General features: G+C 38.9%; 1 protein-coding gene across 12 annotated transcripts in view; it reads left to right on the forward strand.

The window, feature by feature from the left end:
- Positions 1 to 23,451, forward strand: part of ANKS1B (ankyrin repeat and sterile alpha motif domain containing 1B) — a 286,081-nt gene that overhangs the window by 246,955 nt on the left and 15,675 nt on the right. For 4 of the 12 annotated variants that reach the window (XM_087723307.1, XM_087723308.1, XM_087723310.1 and 1 more), the window contains exons 20-23: positions 3,504 to 3,578; positions 12,098 to 12,226; positions 13,845 to 13,916; positions 22,522 to 22,608. In XM_087723307.1, the coding sequence (XP_087579433.1) occupies positions 3,504 to 3,578; positions 12,098 to 12,226; positions 13,845 to 13,916; positions 22,522 to 22,608 (363 nt within the window). The remainder of the gene's footprint in view (positions 1 to 3,503; positions 3,579 to 12,097; positions 12,227 to 13,844; positions 13,917 to 22,521; positions 22,609 to 23,451) is intronic. The other 8 variants (XM_087723309.1, XM_087723311.1, XM_087723316.1 and 5 more) reach the window with 2 other exon arrangements.

Raw genomic sequence — 23,451 nt, forward strand, 5'->3', positions numbered from 1 at the left:
TATTTGAAGAAATATTGCTCATAAAATATATAATATCAAGAGTTTTCTTTTTTCTTAAAAACGGCATTGAATATAAATGGATATATCTGAAAGCATATGTTCTGACCCAGCTCTCCAAACACGACAAACACTCTGAAGTCAAACATTTCTTTATTAAGAGCGCCAGCTGGCCCAGGCTCCACCTCTGTCTCTCTGCCAGCTCCATTCCCTCTTCCCCCTCGGAGCTCTCAGGTTGCGTTGATGCTGACCCTAATGCCCACACCTCCTCCTCTTCTGATTTGGCTTCTGGAGGGGCTGGCAGCCGACAGGCCACAACAGCATAGTTCAGATTTTAAAAAGGACTTCCTAATATTATTTAAGTTTGATATTTTTAAAACTTTTAAAAAGCTGAACAAATCTTAGTGCTACAACCAGGAGTTAGGAAAAACCAATGTCTTAAACTTTATGGTCAGACCACTGTAATCAAAATTTATGTATCATTCAACTCACTCACTATGAAGTATATTAAGTATATAAAAGCTATCTACATAGGCTTTCCCAAAGCAAAATCAAATTTAAAAAATATATTGGCCTTTTGCATTTCAAACAGTGTGGTAGCCTTTTTAACTTTATGGTCTTTTTAACTTTAATCATAAATACTGGGAAATCAGAATACTTTTTGTATGCAGAAAAAAATATTATAATGATACATTCACTTGATTATTCTTTAGTTTTTATTTAGATATTAGATACCTGATAGAGCCAAAAATATGTGTTTTTGAGTGTTCTTAGCCAATTTCTAGCTCTTCTGGTTCTTGTATTTACAAAACACAGCAACACACTAACAGATTTTGAAGGAAGCTATTGTAACATATGCTTTGTCTTTTGCAGTATTTTGTACCCAAAACAATAATTTTGGAAATACTTTGACTATAACGTGCACATTGTTGTGTTTTCTGTTGTTTTCCTTCTAAGTTCATGAAGCTGAGTAGGTCCCCTAAAGAAAGAGATTATGCATAATCTCGAGCTTTGTTTTCAGAGGAGATAACTGGGTCAAAACAGGGAGGCTATGCATTACAGAGTCTATTGTTATCAAAATAACAGCTGTGGAATGCTCAAAATGGAAGAAGTATCCACAACATGGAAGGGTTTCTGATTCTGATCTCTCAGGCTACAATCTCAGTCAAGTGTGTATATTCCAACTCTCTGAAACTCTCTCATCCTGAAGCAAAAGTATGAAAATTAGGTACATCCTATTCTTCTCTCCAGTTTTAATTGTGTTTATAAAACAGGCATGCAAAATGTTTTCACATAGTTTACATATTTTTCATTTTGGACCAGAGTTCTTCTGTGCTGTTGCCCTGAATATGAGTAGAGAAGACAACTCATTTTTGGCACTTGTATACAAAGCTAGCTTGGGTGCTTCTTCAATATAGTTTTCCTTACCAATATAAATAGCAACTGTTAAACCCTTTTTCATCCATAGTTTAGGTTTTTTTATGCAAAATTCTCATATCTAGTAATTGAAACATTAGAAGACAGAGAACTAATTAAGTAGTAAAACATACCCTTGGGCATGACAGTTGTCAGACTAAATTATTTTCAGAATCCTATTAGATCTTTTTTAGGAACATTTCAGATCTCTTTAATTTTAATTTTAATTTATTTTTTTTAGAAAAAAGATCTAATAATGCTAGAAGTTGTAAACAGCTGTCTGAAAGGCAATTGGATTTTTTTATTAGAAGTATAATCTGAGCTATGATAAGTGCCTTTTAGTTATGATCTAGCTACCATGTCTCCATGCCGCCTTTGTTCCCCACAACTGGCTATTAATATTGAAATTGGACTATTAGGGTATTTGTATTGAAATTTTTGTGTTTCAAACAGGGAGAAACTATGTTATTCCGCAAGCCATCAGTCCTTCTAAAGCATTATAAAGTGCAAATTTAGGCCATGCTCTCGGCAGATTTACTCCTTGAGGAGAACTGCTGAATCTGGCATGTTTATCTATTTTTGTCCTCAGGCTTTTTGCTGCCTTGTTATTTTTTTCCTTCCATACCCAGAAGGCCTCTAGCCTGTTGCAATCTTTGCCCAGATTAAACGCTCCAGGTAATGCTTGAGACCTTTGCTACATCTTCATTTTCAAAACTTATTGGAGAAGCAAACACTTCATAATCTTACAAAATTACACATAATGCAATACTTAATTGCCAATTATCCAATATGTGTAACTGGTAAATAGTTTGGACTGTTTGCTGCCAAAGTACCTGTTTTGTTGATTAATGATAACTGCTTGATTATGATACAAATTCTTAGTATTGAATTGTAGCATTCTTTCTGGGCAGTTCAGAGAAAGTCAGCTTCCAACACCCTCAGAATTTTAGTAATGATATAATTTATTAGTGAAAGAAGCTCAGATTTTGAAGACCAAAATGCATTTCAAGTAAGATTTTTTTTTCACAGGAAGCTGTGTCTGTTTGAAATCCAGTCTTTATTTAGATACCAGTATTACATTTGCACTCTTTGTCTTAACTGCTGGCTGTGCTTTGTATACTGTGGTTAAGCTATTGATGTATTAATTGCTAGCTACTTCCAAAGAATGCAGTTGCATTTCTCATCTGTTACCTTTCATTGTTGCCCGCTCAGGAGACCCAGGTAGCTGCTATATCTGGTGCTTAGTTGCTTGGCTACTATGAACTATTATCTTGGAGTCATCTGTGGTCTCCAAATAAGGAAAAATACATCAGGAGTTGCTGTCTAGTGACAGAAAGCTGATTTTCTGTTCTTTTTGACACAGTTGCCGTGCTGGAATCTTTCCTGACTGGCTGTAATTATACTTCCAACAACAAATTGTAGCATTTGAACTGCTATTTTACAACTATGAGTGCAGTTTTTACTGCTAATTATTGCAGCAAATAAAGTGTGGTGATCTATACCGAAGAGTTGTTCTCCCTTTTGGTGACTTAACCATTAAAACAGTGGAAGTTTTGCTTCTACTGCAGTTAATATCCCAAATGTTAATGCCTTTTGCTCAGCAGTTACATTTGTTTGATAATTTATTTGATCATTTAAGGCCCTTCCTTCCTTCCTTCCTTCCTTCCTTCCTTCCTTCCTTCCTTCCTTCCTTCCTTCCTTCCTTCCTTCCTTCCTTCCTTCCTCCCTCCCTCCACCCACCCACCCACCCACCCACCCACCCACTATATTGGGAAACTGCTCAGCTATGGAATAAAATTAAAGACTGGAGTGTGACAGGAAAACTGGATTTCTCTGCTGTGAAAGCTTTAATCCATAAACGGGGAATAATTTCATTGTTCTGAACTGGATTATACTGTATTTCATGTTCTGTAATGGTTTTATCAGCAATTACATTAAAAAGAGTATTGACAGCTGCAATAAATGAATAGTTCTTCTTTCTTTTAAATTTTTGCAGTTACATTTTATGCTCTGTGCAATGTTTTAATTCTTCTTTTGTTTAAGGAATTATTATTATTTATAAGATGAGATATAGTTTCTATTTATATCAGCAGTCGTCTGTCTGTGAAATATGGACCAACCAGAATGCAGGATATCCTTACTCAGCAGTCCATCAGGTTCATAATGTAAGATATGTCAATAAATGGTTATGTTGTCACTGCATTGCTGTTCATTGTGCTGTTTTAGTGTTGATATAGGTGCGTTGCTTTTTGGAATTCAACAGGCGGTGTGTATTTCTAATAATTTCCAGGATTCTGTTTGTTATGTATTTGTTTTTCATAATGTGCAATTAACATGTTGGAAAGAGCAGGAACTGGATACTTGTTTTTAGTTCTGCGGTGTGCAATGTGTGATTTGTTTTTCAATTCCTTTATCCGTATTTCAGTTTTTGTTTCAGGTGGGGCTGTCTGTTCATCTTTAAAGACAAAAGATGTAAACTGCATACATTCTGCAATTTAGCAGTATTATGTGTCTTTCTGGTTTACTACCCAGAATGGTCTCCTTTCGAGTCTGTCAAGACTTTTTCTCCAAAATAACTGTCAAAAACAGTTACCACAGTGTACTTTATAGATCGTGTCTTCTAGTACATCCTGGTACTGGTCCCGGTTACTCATCTTAAAATTTCCTGATTTATATGCAAAGTGGGTAGTACTGGATCTCCTGGTCATATTCATAATACATATACAATTTCCAATGGAAATACTCATATTAGTATAATGAAACAAAATATGGAAATTACTTGTAATTATAACCTAAACCTATCTTTGCAAAAATGGGAGGTAAATTATCATGTAAAAATCTATCCATTTTTACAATCACGATACATTACTTCTCATTTAACACTACCAATTTTGACTATTCTTATTATAACATAATAAATTTTTTACTATATGATATTTATTAATGTGGAAAATTAAAGATGACTTATTACAGATAGTCCTAAACTTACAACAGTTCATTTAGTGATTGTTTGAAGTAACAACAGTATTGAAAAAAGTGACTTAAGACTATTTTTTATACATACCACTCTTGTAGCATCCCCATGGTCACAGGATAAAAATTCAGACTCTTGCCAACTAATTCATATTTATGATGGTTGCAATGTTCTGGGGTTATGTGATCGCCTTTTGTGAACTTCCAATCAGTAAAGTCAATGGGGAAGCCAGATTCACTTAACAACGGTGTTACTAACATTGTATCAGTAGTGATTCACTTAACAACTTTGGCCAGAAAGGTCATAAAATGGTACAAAATTCACTGAACGACTGTCTCACTTAGGCATAGAAATTTTGGGCTCAACTGTGGTCTTACATCAAGGACTACCTGTAGTATAATTGAAAAGAAAGGGTGAATGCTATCAGAATTTATTCCCACATTTGCTTCCTTGTCCCAATAAAGAATTAGGTTGGAGAAGGAAAGGCCAGAAAGTAAAACAGATGTTATATTCAGTATCTTATTTTTTCACTAGGTCAAGGCATGAAATAGGAGGTATTCATATTTTATTTTATTTCTATTTGAAAGGAAAATGGGAATGTCAATGGTTGAGCTATAGCACAGAAATAAGAGTTTCCACATCTAATAGATTGATGACACCCCAACAGATCAGGGTTTCTAACACAATTCAAGTGGAACAACATAATTAGGAATCAGCAGAGTGAATCTTTTCCTAGATAGCTAAGGAATTTTTAATATCATAATTAATTTTTGTCCCGTGAGTGGTACCTCCTTCTCCTAGGACATAATCATTTTTCAAATACCCATCAACGTTGGGAAGAGCTGCTAAATAAATGTAGTTTTAAAATTAATTTGAATTATGATATTTTTGATATCAATATAAAATGGTACCATCCTCCCCCACCTGCTCATCCTACCCCCTCCTCCCCATCTTTTAGTTATGGCTGATAATTTGTATTTTTATAGTATTTGATAATTATTGTATGAATGTTTTTGTATTGTTTTATTTTTTTTAACATTGTAAGCTACCCAGAATCACCTAGTGGTGAGATGGGCAGCAAACAAATTTAATAAATAAATCTAAAAAATGTAGCATTTTAATAAGTCTGTGTATACTTTCCATATCCACTATATATACTGTATATATTACATGAACTGCATTTCTTTTACTTTGCTATATTGTCACTTTCTAATTTTTGAAGTGGAAACAATACGGATATTTTTCTTATAATATCTGAATAATATTTCCCCCTTATATCTTCTTGTAGTTATGCAGCTTATCTGCAATAAAAAGTAGGTTGCAGCTATACAGTGGGCTACAAATGAACAAGGAAAAGTTCAGTGAAAAATGGAATCATTATTTCATAGGTCTCTGGGCTTCCTGCCTTGATCTGTGGCTGACTCAGGGAGGACTACAGTAGAGAGAGGAATCTTTCCATCTCTGCCTTTGGCTTTTTAAAACTACTTTGTGGATCAAAGCTGTAAAACAAGTGTTACCTTGAATATAGCCTTGACAAGCTATTCCAGTAAAAGCAAAAACAAAACTACTGAATGCAGTCACATTTCTTTGAGTGACATTAATAAAATTACTTCAGTAAATGGACAATATAATTGCAAGCTTGTTTATAATATTAAATTTCCTTTTCTGTAAACAGTTCTGATTACTGAAGTATATAAATGTGTGTGAATAATTGCAAACTCAAATAATTAAATGTATTTATTTATTTGATTTACTTGCCGCACATCTCACCTCATATGCTTAATTATAACATTAAGTATAGTTTGGTTTCTCATAGTCTTTCTGACATACAGTGGGGCAAAAAAGTATTTAGTCAGCCACCAATTATGCAAGTTCTCCCACTTAAAAAGATAAGAGAGGCCTGTAATTGACATCATAGGTAGACCTCAACTATGAGAGGCAAAATGAGAAAACAAATCCAGACAATCACATTGTCTGATTTGGAAAGAATTTATTTGCAAATTATGGTGGAAAATAAGTATTTGGTCACCTACAAACAAGCAAGATTTCTGGCTCTCACAGACCTGTAACTTCTTCTTTAAGAGGCTCCTCTGTCCTCCACTCATTACCTGTATTAATGGCACCTGTTTGAACTTGTTAGCAGTATAAAAGATACCTGTCCACAACCTCAAACAGTCACACTCCAAACTCCACTATGGTGAAGACCATAGTGTCGAAGGATACCAGAAACAAAATTGTAGACCTGCACCAGGCTGGGAAGACTGAATCTGCAATAGGCAAGCAGCTTGGTGTGAAGAAATCAACTGTGGGAGCAATAATTAGAAAATGGAAGACATACAAGACCACTGATAAATCTGGGGCTCCATGCAAGATCCCACCCCGTGGGGTCAAAATGATCACAAGAACGATGAGCAAAAATCCCAGAACCACACAGAGGGAACCTAGTGAATGACCTGCAGAGAGCTGTGAGCAACGTAACAAAGGCTATTCCGTTCTCAAACAATTAAAACAATCATGGCTTCTGCTGTGTAAATTAGAGAGCAAACACTTGGCATATTATTTTTACAATGCATCCTGATAATGCAAAAGAGACACCTGAGGTAGATATAGAGAAGTCACAGAAGAAGGAACAACCTTAGTAGCAGAAATGGATATATGTAATGGGAGAGTGAGGTTAAGAGATAAGAAACGAAAAATAACTAAAAGGAAAGAGGACATATAAGTTAGAGGAGAATATAGGGCAATTCCCCAGGCTGGCTGGGAAATTCTGGCAATTGAACACAATTTAAAGATGCCAAGTTTGAGAAAAAGAGATAAAGTGGCATAATATGGATAAAATAATTAAGAAGGCACTCTCTAGAACACTTTTGTCCAACTCCTATAAACCTTTACATCTCAGCTTTACATCTCCCTTCTCTTCACTGCAGCCCTTCTAAGACCATAAAATACTACTTACCGTATTTTCCGGCATATAAGGCGACTGGGTATACAAGACGATACCCTACTTTTCCTGTTAAAATATAGGGTTTGGGCTATACTCGCTGTATAAGACTACCCCTCTTCCGAGGCACACCAAATAAAAATTTAAAAAAACATCAGATTTGATTTCAATATGGTAATTTTAATTCAAGTGGTTATGACATGCAGGTAGTTAGCAGGAAAACTGTCACTTATAAACTTAAGGTTGTTTGTCATCAAACATGTAATATAAAACATTGCAAGTGGATTAAACTTTTCCTAATTCACTCTAAAGCTGAAAGGAAGGATAAAATGATAAACCCAGGGGGTGCCATGCTGTTTATTTTCAAAGCTGTCAATCAAACTGGAACTGATGATGATAGGGGAGATGAGAAACAATAGAGAGAGCTCATTCACCATGTCTTCTTTCTCCTTCTTTTATCCTGCACTTCTCCAGAAGTAGTTTATTCATTATGTGGCTTTAGCTGGCAGTCCTCCCAAATGGAAAGAATCAGATGAGCAATAGCCAGGGAGCATTAATCCCAACCCCAATCCCCTTTGCAAATCTTTTTCCTCACTAATCTCACTGTTTAAATGACTTAATAATGCAATAGCCCTGATCAACCACACTTTCCTTAAAATTAAATAATTTTGACACATAGGAACTGAACTTTCTTTTGGTTAGAATGTCCCTTCACATCACAGGCTGATGTCATAGAGTAAGAAAGAAAAAGACATATATGATATGTATGTCATTTAGTTTATTTGTTCCCCTGATAGAATAATTTCTTTAAGCTATCCACATAAGAATCCCACTAGATAAGATCAAAAGATCATTTTGTTCAGAATCCTGTGGGCAAATGTTTCTAAAACTCCATTAAAGAACAATTAGGATTCTTCCTACTGTCTTGTTTTCAGAGATACACTGTTTGTGTGGAGGGGGCTATTTATCACAACATCCCTTCCAAATCTATTCACGATCAGATTTTTTAAAAAGTCCTACTTTAAAATGTCAGAAATGCTATGCTTTACTATCTTAATAGTATCCCAGCTCAGGCCCACTACAAAAACCACACTATTCACTGCTCATCTGGAGCTGGGTTCTCCTAAATGTTATAATACTGTATTAAGTTGAGCTCGAAAATACCTTATATAAATGGCAACACCAACAGGCCCATTTGCTAGGAGGCAGCCGGTGACAGAATACTACTGAATGGCCAACTTGTAAAATGTGGTGAAACTCATTTAACAATGCTCTTGCTTAGCAACCAAAATTTTGGGCTCAATTGTGATCATAAGTTCTATTTCTTTTCCTTCCTTCCTTCCTTCCTTCCTTCCTTCCTTCCTTCCTTCCTTCCTTCCTTTTCTCTCCCTTTTTCTTTCCTTCTTTCTCTTTCTCTCTTTCTCTCTCTCTCTCCCCCTTACTTCCTTTCCTTCTCTCTTACTCTTTCTCTCTCTCTCTCTCTCTCTTGCCCCCCTCTCTCTCACATACACCTTCCAGTTGGCAAAAAATTCTGTTTTGCCAGCTGGGAAGCTGGCAAAGAAGCCTCATTTTCCCTGCCGCCTGCAGCTCTCGGAGAAAGGAGGCAGGGAAGCGAGCCCTGGGCCTCATCTCTGCCTCCTGCCTCAAGAGCTGGCTTTGGGGACGGCCAGCCAGCCTCTCCCATCACTGCGTCCTTCACTCGCCTTTCACCGGTGGGGCGCCTCCCATTTTACCTCCCAAGAGAAGCTGTGTCTCAGGCAACTTTCTCTCTTGCCGCGCTAGGAAGCGAAGCCAACTTTATTTATTTGGTTGGTTGGTTCCCGGACCGTGGGATGGCGCTTTTTATGCCTGTGATCACCCATTTCGTCGCTTGCATCTCATGCCACCAGTGACGTGCGGTCAGCTTTAGGGCTGGTGAGGCACTTTTTAGACTTGTGGACTTCAACTCCCAGAATTCCACAGCCAGGCATGCTCAGTTCCGATTTAAAGCGACAGCATTTTCCCCCCTAGCAAAATAAGTTTTCCCATTTTTTTTCTTCTCCCTCCCCCTCCTTCCTCCCTCTCTCCCTCCCTCCCCCCTCTCTCAAACAGACACACACACACAGAAAAATTGGATCCCTCACTCACTCTCAAACAAACACAAACACAGAAGTTGGATAGGATATATTTTCCAAAGGCTTGAAAGCAGCTCCTCTGCCATACACCCTCTTCCCCTGCTGCCTTCTGATCAAACTTTTTGAATTCCTCCCCCCCTCCCCACACACGCACCTTTTCCAGCTGTTTCAGAGACGATTTCAACTCTGCTTCTGCCTGCCCTCCCCTCCCCTCATGAAAGGCCAGAGCTCTGAGTCAGACTGAGCTAGTTGTTCCCAGAGAACTCTAAAAAGCCTCTAAAAATGCCCTCTGCAGAAGGCGAGAGAATACGTGCCTCATTTGCATAAGGAATTCTTTGCATTTTAACCCTTTGTTAATTCTTAAAAGGCAAAAAATTCCTTATGCACAGGAGGCCCCTATTTCTCTGGCCTCCTCCTATGGTTAACACAAAGCACTGTTCCAAGTCACTGTGAATCTGGTAGCAACTACCTTGGATTTAATTATTTTTAAAAAATTCTTTAAAATTCTTTCCTTTTCCTCATGACTGGTGAGGCCATGCCTCCCCTGCCTCTAGTGACTGCATGTCCCTGCGTCCCACGGCTCTTGCTCGAAACTGCGCCCAGCCGTCCTCACTCCATCCCGGCTAAGGTGGGAGTGCCTGAGATGCCGCTGGGAGAATGTCCCCTTTGGGTTGCCGGGACAGCAAATTTCAAGGCAAAACGCAGCTGCTGGAATTGGTGTGCTCGATATACCCGGTGTATAAGATGACCCCCGATTTTTGAAATAATTTTTTTGGGTTAAAAAGTCATCTTATACGCCAGAAAATACGGTAGACATTTTGGTAGCTATGTTGAATAGAGAGCCTGAAATGACACAGATCCATACAAATTGAGGAGATTTTCCCTTAGGGAATCAGAGTTCCAGTCATAAATGTTTCCATCTTACTTGGGGAAAGGGGAAAGAAAGTTGCTTTTGCAAAATCAGTTGCATGGGTTTAGCATTTGATTCAAGCTATAATTAATTGACATTATTAATACTGAATACTATTAATATTTGCTAAAAAATACATTATTCTGTATGTATTTGCTATATTGCACAAGAAATGCTGGCATTGCCCAGCATTAAGAAAGATAAAGAGAAAAATGCATCTGCTGTAAGGATGGAGACTTACTCACTTACCACTTTATTAGTCATTTTTTTATTTTAAAAAACCCTTTCATTTGGAAGAATGCAAATGTTGAAACAGTTATTCAACATATTTTTAAGTACTTTTAAGAAAAGAAGATGAATTGCATTACTGTCAGCCTTCAACTAATATATAGCAATGTTGGCACAAAGCTTTTTCTGTTTGCTTCAATTTCTGTAGTCTTGCATCGGTTTCCACTAAACAGAAAATTTTGGTGCCTTCAATTTTATCTTGTGCTTGTCACTGTAGATCTGTATAAACTTCTGTCTTTGTCTTTAATGTGGCTCATAGATGTGAGAGATACATATATGTATATGTATATATGTATATAATGCTTATTATGTTTGCTTTGTCCTGACTTGAGAAATCAAAGCACATTCTTGTGACCAGAATTATTAGTAAAAATTATGTTTTTCTGTTACTTTTGCTAATGTGTTATGTTTCCAAGTTTAAAAAAGATTAATAAAATGTTAATGATTAGTTGCAATTTCTGTCCATCTAAGAACAGTTCAGCAGGGACTAAGTACTTAAAAATAGAAATTATTTTTAGCATTTAATTTAATGTATTGTTTTAGTAAGTGCCTTTTAAGTGTAATTGTTTTGTGAATTAAAAGAAAACCCTGCAGATTTGCTCCAAAATTAATTCCATTTTATTTGGTCAGGCTTACTCCTAAGAAAATTATATTAAAATGTTTCTTTCCTTCTGTAAGAATATTAATTTGTAGTGCTTAGCAATTTGACTTACAATAATTTTTTTGTCCCACCGGTTTACTTTAGAATGTACTTTTAAGTACTTATAGGGTGGTGCAATACTACAATACTAATAGGTTTTCTTAGGAGTAAGTCCCACTGGACAAAATAGGATTTTCTTTTCCATGAAACAAGTCTAGTTGTAGTAATATTAGTAGTGAACATTGTAGGTGTTTATTTTCAGGTGCTTTGTTTAATTGAATTTCCCATTTTGAGCCAAGTATCTGAAACTCTCTTTAATTTCTCCTGTAAAATATTATGTTTGTAATTCCCCCACCCCACCCCCTTCCATTCAATCATGTCCGGTTCTCTGAGACTGCCTGGACAGGTCCCTGAAATTTTATTAGTAAGGTTTTTTTAGAGGTGGTTTGCCATTGCCTCTTTCCTAGGGCTGAGAGAAAGTGAGTAGCTCAAGGTCTCCCCGGTGGTTTTGTGCCTAGAGCAGAACTTGAACTCACAGTCTCCACAGTTTTTAACCTTGTCTTAACCACTAAATGTCAGCAATAATTTCCTTTAAATAATGCTAAGATATTTTGGACATTAGCTGCAGAAAATTCAGATGAAATATGAAATGTCCACATAGTATTAGTAAATTAGTTTATTAGTGTATGACACATGCAGTAAATGATATTCAGTTTCAGAATCAGTGAATAGAAACTGATTACAAATGCAAAAAAGCATTATTACCAGCTAACCTTCCTATAGCTTACTTTGTTTTGGAAATTTGACTTATTTTCAGACTGGAGACTGGGGTGAACCATCGATTACATTGAGGCCTCCTAATGAAGCTACAGGATCAACACCAGTACAATACTGGCAGCATCATCCAGAGAAACTCATTTTCCAGTCATGTGATTACAAAGCATTTGTAAGTTAATCAAACAGAATGTTTCCATTCAAACAACTGAAAATTGCTTAACTTAGGGAAGGCAATTGGATTGTCGTCAAGGTGGCTAATTATTTTCTCTCCCTAATATAAACAGTAGCAGTGAATAGGTAATACACATTACCTAGTAATGTATGTCCTCGTATTACAACCATTTGTTTAGTGATCGTTCGAAGTTTTAGTGGCACTGAAAAAAGTGAAAAAGTGACTTACGACCTTTTTTCACAGTTAAACCACTGCAGCATCTCCATGGTCAATTGATTAGAATTTGGACAAACAGCAAATGGCATGTACTGTATTTTTTGGAGAATAAGACGCACCTTTCCCCCCCCCCCCCCCACAAAAGAGGGTGAAAATCTGGGTGTGTTTATACACTGAATACAGCATTTTTGGCCTACTGAAACCCTGCCCCCTTTGCAAAAATGGAAGTCCAGAGGCTTTGCAAAATGCTCCTGGGGGCGAAGGAGGGCAAAAACGAGCAAAAAATGGCCCGTTTTTTGCTCGTTTTTGCTCTCCCGCAGCTCCTAGGAGGACTCTACAAGCCTCCCAGAGCTCTGCACCCCCCCTTTTTTTTGGCAAAAAAACGAGGCGTGCAGAGGGTTTGGGAGGCCTGCAGAGTGCAAAAACTTTTTTAAAAAATTTACCTCTTCAAAATCATGATGCATCTTATACTCCGGTGCGTCTTATAGTCTGAAAAATATGGTATTTATGATGGTTGTGGTGTCCCAGTATCATATGATCACATTTTGCAATCTTCTGATTAGCAACGACAATGAGGAAATCAGATTCCACTTAAGAACCATGTTACTAATCTAACAACTACAATGATTCGCTTTAACAACTGTGGCAAGAAAGGTCGTAAAAGAGGCAAAACTCACTTAACAACTGTCTTGCTTAGCAATAAAAGATTTGGGCTCAATTGTGGTTATAAGTCAAAGACCCCCTGTATTGCTTGTATGATTAAAATGATTTCAACAAGATATTCCAGTGTTATGAACATTCAGAGTTCTAGAATTATAAAATTCTAAATGTATATGCACCAACATGACTGAAAAGGATATTTTGGGGTTGGTTAACTAGCCAAATCAAAGTGAAGAGGTAGCTATTTAAGGAAGGAGAACAAAAGTGGGGAACAAAACTAGTTGAAAATGAGGCAAGGAAAAGAGCCATGGGAGAGAAAGACAGCTTGCTCAAATGTTACAAAAAAGTTGAAATTTTACTGTTTCAGATCCATTTACCAGTTAGGTAGTTCATCAGAATATTTGGAGAACATCATGATTATGATCATCATGAGCTGCGGTGGTACAGTGGTTAGAATGCAGTACTGCAGGCTACTTCTGCTGACTGCCGGCTCACTGGCTCGTGGTTGACTCAGCCTTCCATCCTTCTGAAGTTGGTAAAATGAGGAGCCAAATTTTTGGGGGAAATAGGCTGATTCTGTAAACCGCTTAGAGCTGTAAAGCACTGTAAAGTGGTATATAAGTCTAAATGTTATTGCTATTATTCAGTACAAAAAATGGAATAGCAAATCTGCTTCAAAACTTAAATTATTAACACTGTTCTTAACTAAAGAAAACAAATTATTTGTGTATCCTTTAAGTATTTAGGTTCTATGCTGGTAAAAGAATTAAGAGGTACAGAATCTACACAAGATGCCTGTGCAAAGATGAGGGTGAGTAAACCATTACTCTTCCAAATGATTACAGGAGACAAATCTATAATTTGAAAATGTTACATCATCATCATCATCATCATCATCATTAAATCTACATCCCACCTTTAGTTTGTACAATTCACATTGGTGTAAATAATGATTATTATTATTTCTTCCAAGGAGATAATGATACTCATATCCCCCTATTTTCCTCATAACAATATCCTGTGAAATGAATTGGGCTGAGAAACAGTGACTGTCCCAAAGTTAACTAGGTAGCTTTCATTCATAAGGGAGGACTAGAACTTATTATATGCTAGTTTCTAGCTCAGTACTTTAGCAACTACATCAGTAGCTCTCTTATGCTTAGGCTTCACTTAATTATTTTTTGTAGATTAAACAAGATATGCTAAATATGGTATCAAAGCCACCAGATCCATCTTATCCATCCAGGTTGGCAACACTGGCATTGGAGATAAGGATGGGTAGTTGGGCTGTAGATGGATGGTGGTGGGTACTTTAGTTCAGGTGCTAAAGTGATGACAGAAACATTTAAATGAACTATGGATTTCTATCTAGTCCGTGATCATTCAGGTAAAATAAGCCAGTGACTCATCCCAACATAAGTTGCTGAACATTTACTCCAGATGAGCTGCTGCCTGAAAGATAACATCTCTCATTACCATCCAGGTGTGGCCATTGGATGGTGGAAAGATAGTTTCTAAAGATATTAAGCATGAATGAGATATGTGAGGAAAGTTCAGCAAGAGGAAAGTACCTTAAGAAAGTCATACTTTCCCCTCAACCTTGAACTCAAACTTGAGAGATGGAATATCATCATTTCAAGAGTACATCCCCTCACTGAGGATGCTGATCGATAGGCTGCTTCATTATCTCATCTTCCTTGGGCAGTCCAGAATTGAATATTTTATTATCTTATTCAACATGTCAATGGGCATGATCTTCTTTTCCCTTTAATAATGCACCAAACATATTATCCCAAGAGAAGTCTGACCTGCTTAGGTCCACCAAAGAAAATTCTGTATTCGAAGCATAGCACTGGCTTCTGGACATCTAAGCTTTTCTTCTTGGATGAACTTTTCCAATATATGATTCACTTCCACAGCCAGGAGCTTTTCTGTCAGGGGAAATTGTAATTACTAATGATGTTCTCCTTCAGCCTTTGCTCACACATGCTGGTAAGCACGAATGCTTGCATAACATTTAAGAGTTTCAACTAATGATTCAAGAATGAAGTTAGGCTCGGCTATGTTAGCAGAAATTCTGTCAGCCTCTGCTTTGCTACTTGCTTTCGGCTGCCATTGAAATGGGGAGGGGGGCATGGTATTTGGGTGGGGAAGTATTCAGTACAGGAGTGATTGTAAAAAGGTAGTTGTTCTCACCATCTACTGCGCATGCTGCAGATAGTGGATTTGCCGCCAAGGTCAACTGTCCGGCATACCAATTTGATGATGCTTTTTGAAAATGTCTCCCACATGACATCTGAGGAATGTGTGGATTGGACTATGGGATGGGGTTACCAGGGGGCGGGAATTGGGTCACATATTGATATCTATGATTACATGCGTTTTTGCCTCAGATCTTGCTTTGCCTAGCTGCTATCTACTCATGACCAGTAAAAGTACTCTTAATTCTGCAAAATTGAGTTTCTTTCTTGGTTACTGAGGGAGGCTGCCGTGACATTAAGCAAGATCTCAGTTTCGTGCTCATCCTGGAGCTAACTCTTTCCGAGGGGAGTGCAACAAAATCCCAAACCCCTGAAGAATGTCCCACCCAGGCAGCGACCAGGAAGACGACATGGGAGTGGCTGCATCCTCGTGCCCTTTGGAAACGGAGTGAATGGCCGGACTACACTTGGAAGAACGATCCGTTCGCCCCAGATGGACGTTGGGAATGGGATAGAAGTATGACCCTAAGGAAACTCTGGCTGGAGTTATCACAAGGAGACAGAGGTGACCAGCATCTGCCTGGCAGGAGGTAGATGAAGAGATGATGTTCCAGGCTATGAAGCTCTTTGAAGAGGCTTGGGAGAGGCGATGCTTCCGTGAGAGTGGTCCTGAAAGAGAAGCGGATCTCCCAGAAACAGAGGAGAGAACTGCAGAGGGCCTGTTCTGCCCAAGAGGAGCCGGGGGGGGGGCAGACAGTGGAACTTATCAGGATGACCCAGCCCCGACCCCAGCAGCAGCAGCTGCCAGAGCCATCCTAAGAGGGGGAGCAGCAGCTTTATTTTCTAATGCCCCCCACAGACGCCGGATGGCTAAAGTTCCTCCATTTGGTGTGAAATTTGGTGGGGAATCTAAGGATTTAGGGTTTTTCCTGGTTCATGTATGGAGTTACATGCAACAGTTCGGTGAAGATCTTCCAACAGAAGAGGCCAAGGTAAGAATGGTTACGATGGCATTAGAAAATAAAGCTGCTGCTTGGATGGTTGCCCTGCATAATGCTGACTCCCCCTACTGAGAGACTATAATAGATTTATGGCCGCCCTGAGGAAACGCTTTGATGATCCACTCACGGAGCAAAAAGCAAGAACTAGATTTAAAACCCTTACCCAGGGGAATAGGCCAGTTGCTGAATATATACAAGAATTTCGTGAATTGTCTGTTTTCATGCGGGGTTGGTCCGAAGAGGTTTTGATGGACGGGTTTATGGATGGTTTAAATAAAGATATATACCAGAACTGTGTAAACGGTGGTGGTGGTGGTGGTGATTGCAGCCCTGGTATGAATTGGCAGCGGATGTGGAAATTGATTCAGCCTGAGACAAGTACTGTGAAGACAGTGAGAAAGAGAAGGCTACCCCTCCCAAACACAAGGAGCTCCAAAAGGAGGGAAAAGTAGGTCTACAAGCAAGCCCCGGCCAATCATCTGTTTCCGTTGCGGGAAGGAGGGGCACCGAGCAGCAAACTGCCGCACCAAGATGGGCCCAAAACTTTCTGCCGGGCAGGAGAAAATGCCAGATAAACAGCCTGGGAAGAGGAGGGAGACTGCCATGAAAGGGGTGGAGCCTACTGTGCAGTTCCGTCCTGGTCCAGGGGAAGAGGAACCACCCTCCTCATCGGAGGAAAGTGAAACCGAATCTGATGATGGACATCTGGTAAGTTCCCAATCGGGCCCCATGACCCCAGTAGAACTTAAAGTGCCCTCTACTGGAGCAGAAGAAAAAATGCTGGTCCTTTTAGATTCGGGTTGCACATGTTGCATCGTTAGCCCTGAAGTGGTGGAAAAACTGGGCCTAAAAGTGAGAACTTTAAAAGTCCCAATTGCTTTTTGCCAGCTGGATGGCTCAATAGCTGAAGGGAGCCCTGCCCATTTTGTAACTGAAGCAATAGATATGTGGATGGGAATTCACCAAGAGACAATAAGTTTTATTGTCGCACCGGGAATGGACTGGCCTCTTATATTGGGCTTACCCTGGTTACGTAAATGGAACCCACACATCAATTGGAGGAAAGGGTGGATACGCATCTGATCTGCTACAGCCCCTGAGGGAGAGGCTCCCAAACTTGCTAATGCTGAATCTAACCTAGCAGCCGCAGGGCAAGAGAAAATTGAGGGGGAAGAGAAAATCCCAAAAGAATATTGGGACCTAAGAGATGTTTTCAGTGAGAAATCCTCTGATAAATTGCCCTCTCACCGTACCACAGATTGCAGCATTGATATCCTCCCGGGGGTAAAACTTCCCAATCCCAGATCTATTCGATGACCCCTCATGAAATGGATGAATTACGGAAGTTTATTGACAAAAATTTGCGAAGGGGGTTTATTGAACCTGCTAGGCCCCGAGTGGCTGCTCCAGTGTTGTTTAGAGAAAAGAAAGATGGTTCCTTTCGTCTCTGTGTTAATTACAAGAACCTTAATGCTGTGTGTATACAGAATGTCTACCCCCTCCCTCTGATGAAGGATATGTTGGCCCAATTGGGTAAAGGAAAAATTTTCACGAAATTGGGCCTAAGAGAAGCCTATTACAGAGTCAGAATTAAAGAGGGAGATGAATGGAAAACTGCTTTCAACTGCCCGCTTGGTAGTTTGCAACTCCGAGTACTCCCATTTGGCCTACAGTGGGCACCAGCAGTTTTCATGCAACTAATAAATGAAGTTTTACATGATCACCTGTACAAGAGCATGATGTTCTATCTTGATGACATCCTTATTTACATGGAAACACGTGAAGAACATGTGAAATTGGTGCGCTCAGTACTCAAGAAACTCCGGGCCGCGGAACTATACGCCAAACTGTCTAAATGTGAATTTCATCAGGAAAAAATTGATTACCTTGGTTATCACATCTCCCACGATGGCATCAAGATGGACCCAGCAAAGGTCCAGTCTGTCACTGAATGGGCGCTACTCCGCACCCTCAAACAATTACAAGGATTTTTAGGATTTGCGAATTTTTATCGTTAATTTATTCCCTTGTCGCCAGCATTGCCCTACCCATTACAAATCTACTAAAGTCTAAAGGGGAGGCCAAACCCAAACCGGGGAAGCCATTAAAGTAGACTATGGAATGTCAAGCCACATTTGAAAAACTGAAGCGACACTTTGCAGCTGAACCCGTTTTAAAACACCCAGACATGGATTCACCGTTTATCATCCAAGCTGACGCTAGTGATGTGGCAGTGGGAGCAGTGTTACTGCAAACAAACACTGATGGGCACCTGCAGTCTCGCGCTTATACTTCTCGAAAACTAACAGAGACAGAGAGACGATGGGCTATATGGGAAAAGGAGACTTTTGCTGTCAGGTAGGCTTTGATGACCTGGCAACATTTCCTTGAGGGGCTAAACACCCTTTTGAAATATGGACTGATCACAAAAATTTGGAGGCGTTGAAGACCCCTCAAAGGCTATCTCCTAAACAAATGCGGTGTGCGCAACATTTCAACTGGTTCAATTTCACCCTGAAGTACATCCCGGGAGGGAAGAACTTTATGACTGATGCTTTATCCAGACTCCCATAATACAACAGCTCAAAGCTAAGCGTGTTCACCTAGTCATCCCAGCGAAGAGTCTTGCTGCCCCGATGGTTACCAGAAGCCAAAGCAACTCTAATTTTGAGGTCACAACAGACCTCATCTGCAAACTCAAGGAAGGCCTTGAATCCGATGACTGGTTTAAAGGACATTCAAATGAATGTACCATGAAAGATGGTCTAACTTGGATAGGGGCTAAATTATATGTTCCTGAGAGCATGAAAACTTTTGTTCTACAGTGAGCCCATGATTCGTGAATGGCAGGCCACTTTGGTTTTGTAAAGACTCTGCATCTCATTAAAAGACAATTTTGGTGGCCTTCGTTGAAAAAAGACATTGAGTCCTATGTGGCCAGTTGCCCCATATGTGCTGCCGCAAAGCGCCCACCAGGAAAATCCCAGGGCCTGCTCCAAGTTGTGGCCCGTCCTGAAGCCCCATGGAAGGAGATATCAATGGATTTCATTGTTGGATTACCAGAAAGTCAAGGAAATACCGTGATTTGGGTAATCACGGGCCTGTTTTCCAAACAAGTTCACTTTGTGCCTTGTTCCAAGATCCCGTCAGCTAAATCATTGGCTAAATTATTTATTACACATGTATACCCTCTACATGGCATTCCGGAATGCATAATTTCGGATTGGGGGATCCAGTTCACCTCCCTCTTCTGGAAGGAATTTTTAAAGTTGATTGGCTCCGCCCAGGGGCTAAGCTCCGCCCACCATCCTCAGACTAACAGGGCTTGTGAACGGACTAATTCTGTTTTGGAACAGTACCTCCAGCGTTTTATTAATTATCAGCAGGATAATTGGACTGAGTTGTTACCACATGCTGAAGGGGCCTACAACAACTCTGTACACAGCAGCACCGGTTTCACCCCTTTTAGAATAGTGTTTGGCCAGGATTTTGTATCTATTCCAGAATTACCCTGAGAAAAACCACAAATTTTGTCCCTCTCCGAGTGGAGTGACCAGCTCCAACAAATCTGGCCCATGACCTGCAAAACATTGGAAGCTGCTCATCGGGCACACAAGAAACAAGCCGACAAGAAGAGGGTGAAACAAAGGGAGTACAAAATTGGGGATCGAGTGTTTTTGTCCACCAAGTTTCTCCTATCCACGCAAAAGTCGAAGAAACTAGGACCTAAATATGTGGGTCCGTTTCCTATTGTGAAGATCATTAATCCTGTTTCTGTGCAATTGGAACTACCTAAGCATCTTAACCGTATTTACCCGGTGTTTCATGTAAACCTTTTGAAACCAGAACACACTTCCTCTTTCCGGGCACCCTACCTACACTACCTGCGCCTCTTCTCATTGAAGGAGAGCAACATTTTGAGATTAAGGAAATTTTGGACTCCAGGAAACGTAGGAATCGAATTCAATATCTAGTCTCCTGGAAACATTTTCGCCGCCTCCCAAGCTGAATGGGTTGATAAGTCCCATGTTAGGGTTCCTAGACTTTTGCGTAAATTCTACTCTGCCTACCCCGATAAGGCCTGACCCAAATTGACTTACACATTTCTAAATTGTCTTGTTCCTGTTTTTCTTTTTGTGTGTTTGTTTTTCCTGCAGGGATGACTTCCTTTCCAGACGGAGGGCTGGATGTCAGCCTCTGCTTTGCTACTTGCTTTCGGCTGCCATTGAAACGGGGAGGGGGGGCATGGTATTTGGGTAGGAAAGTATTCAGTACAGGAGTGATTGTAAAAAGGGAGTTGTTCTCACCATCTACTGCGCATGCTGCAGATAGTGGATTTGCCGCCAAGGCCAACTATCCAGCATACCAATTTGATGATGCTTTTTGAAGATGTCTCCCACATGACACCTGAGGGATGTGCAGATTGGACTATGGGATGGGATTACCAGGGGGATGGAGTTGGGTCACATATTGATATCTATGATTACGCGTGCTTTTGCCTCAGATCTTGCTTTGCCTAGCTGCTATCTACTCATGACCAGTAAAAGTACTCTTAATTCTGCAAAATGGAGTTGAGTGGTTTCTTTCTTGGTTACTGAGGGAGGCTGCCATGACAAGTTCTGGTTCAGAAGTATCTGGGGTGAGATAAATTGTTGTGCTTGCATAATAACATAATTTTCTTGACCTGATGAATGATTGTTTACTCATTGTTCAGGTAGCTATTTTGTAATGCCTTAATTAGGTAGATTATAAATATTTTAAACAATAAACAACTTTCTTCCAATGCAATTATTATATAATCTTATCTATATAAAACTATCTATAATGCTTTTCCTACAGGTTTCCACGATTCTTTGTTGTTTTTTATAAAATGATCAGTAGTAATATTTTGCTTTTTTTTTAAATGCAAAGAAAGATTCTGGGTGTGTTGTATTCCATTAAATATGTAACCTAGAAAACTGACCAGGAGTCATGGAATGTTTTAGACCAGGGGCGTCAAACTTGCATCATCAAGTGACGCCTCACAAATTTCCCTCTTCCCTAAACCGAGGTGGGCGTGGCCAGTGTGTAATGCATCTGGCCCGTGAGCCGCGAGTTTGACAGCCCTGTGTTAGATTAATTTTCTTTCATGGGTGAAGTCCATCCAGAGAGAGTGAAGCCCATTCTTGAAGATTGTTTCTGAATGGTGGCGCCATGAAAATGGTCTTTTTTAACAGTAAAAGTGACACAAAGCATAAATCTGAAATGCCCATCTTTTCCTCAGGTATATGTGATTTTATAATAATAGGTAAAGACTGATATAAATGACAATGGAGAACCCTCCCTGTCAGACTTTACACCAAAAGGCTTCTTTCTTAGAAATTTCACTATCAGGTATTTATTCTGCAAAAATAAATCTATTTAAAGGCATGAATAATATTATAACAGAGTTGGAAGAGACCTTGGAGGTCTTCTAGTGCAATCTCCTGCTCAAGTAGGAAACCCTACACCATTTCATACAAATGGTTGTCTGAATCTCTTCTTAAATGCTTTTTATTTATGATACAGGTATCATAAATCATTAAATGGCAAATAATTGCATTCTGCCAGATGTCCTAGCAAAAAATAAATCAATTAATTTCAAAATAGTAAGCTTTGCAGACCTAGAAATCAAATATTTTAACATAAGCACCAAAATGGAATATGTTAATTCAGTTATAACTGTTACTTTCTTGTTCAAATATTCCTGCTGTTAACTGTTACAGAATGAGGGCAACTGCATTCAGTTCTCTGTTATCTTCTTGCCTGAAAGGAGACCTCCTCCATGCACACTTTTAAATAAATTAAGACAGAGCCTTTATCCCTCTAGCATCTGGTGGGTAACTTCAACTATTTTCTTATAGCTACAACAGATAATAGGTGCAGTGCTTCAGATGCAAAGAAAACAAGTGCTTTGAATGAACAGACGTTCAAAAGTAGTACCTGGATGCAGTTCCTGAAAGCAGCCCTTTTTGGGGGGAATTGTATGGCTGCCTTTCATATCTGCCACATAATCACAACAAAAGATACCAGGTTGCAGATACTACCACAATACTTGTCTATTTGCTCTGAAACATTTTCTGTCTTTTGAATGAAGCACTGCACAACCATAGCAGGTAATGTATTATTTATCTTGGCAAGAAGGAAGGAAATAACAGAGTTCCCCAATCATTTTTATCTTTGTTTTTAATTTCAGAAGTCTACCGAACAAATGAAGAAAGTTCCTACTATTGTTCTATCTGTCTCTTACAAAGGAGTAAAATTTATTGATGCAACAAATAAGGTAGGTATCATTTCTTATTTCATTTGAAGTGGTTGCAAATAGCTTCTCTCCATCCCTTTCAAAAACAAATGATTCTCATTTACATTTTGAAAATGATCAGGTTTATTCTAGGTGAAGCTTTGATAAGCTATGATGCTTTCATCAGATGCATGAAATCAGCCTGAGTTACAAAGATACTGTTATATCAATATTAATGAGAGAATGTATTCTCTCATAGACAGTGAATTTTGTATTAAAGGTAGAATAATGTAAATATTTGTGTCATTCAATATAAAATCAAAATCAAAATATTCCAGACAATCCGAAACTACTTGCTGTCCCTGACATTTCCTTGCTAGTATATTTTTCAAATCTACCCACAATCATTGTGCACGACAGTACATTCTATCATAGGACTTTAGTAGAGGATTTTTTAAAAGAGAAACTATCTAACTTAATAAGAGAAACTATCTAACTTACACACACACACACACACACACCAATGCAGCCAAAACTACAGATTTCCCAAAGAATCCTAATTAGTCATGAAATAAGTTGAAATGGACATAAGTAAATGGCATCAGCCATGCTTTATTTCATAGTCCAAACACTTTGCTTTTTATGTATGATTGAACATACCATAAAACAATTGAAAATGGTCAGTACCAATTATTATGTCAACACCCTTTTCATTTGTTTTATTTTTTGGGGTTTATATTCCCCTTTGTGGTTTAGCTGTCTAATTAAAATCACAGGGTAGGATTCTCCTTGTTATAAGAATAAGCTATCAGACATAAGTAAAGATATTCATATTTAGTTAACAAACCATATTGATGATTTTTGTCAAGTTTTAACCTAAAACAA

The sequence above is a fragment of the Thamnophis sirtalis genome, unplaced genomic scaffold (genome assembly GCF_051295495.1).
Source record: "Thamnophis sirtalis isolate CommonGarterSnake01/CBP01778 unplaced genomic scaffold, rThaSir2_p1.2 scaffold_9, whole genome shotgun sequence".
NCBI lineage: Eukaryota > Metazoa > Chordata > Lepidosauria > Squamata > Natricidae > Thamnophis > Thamnophis sirtalis.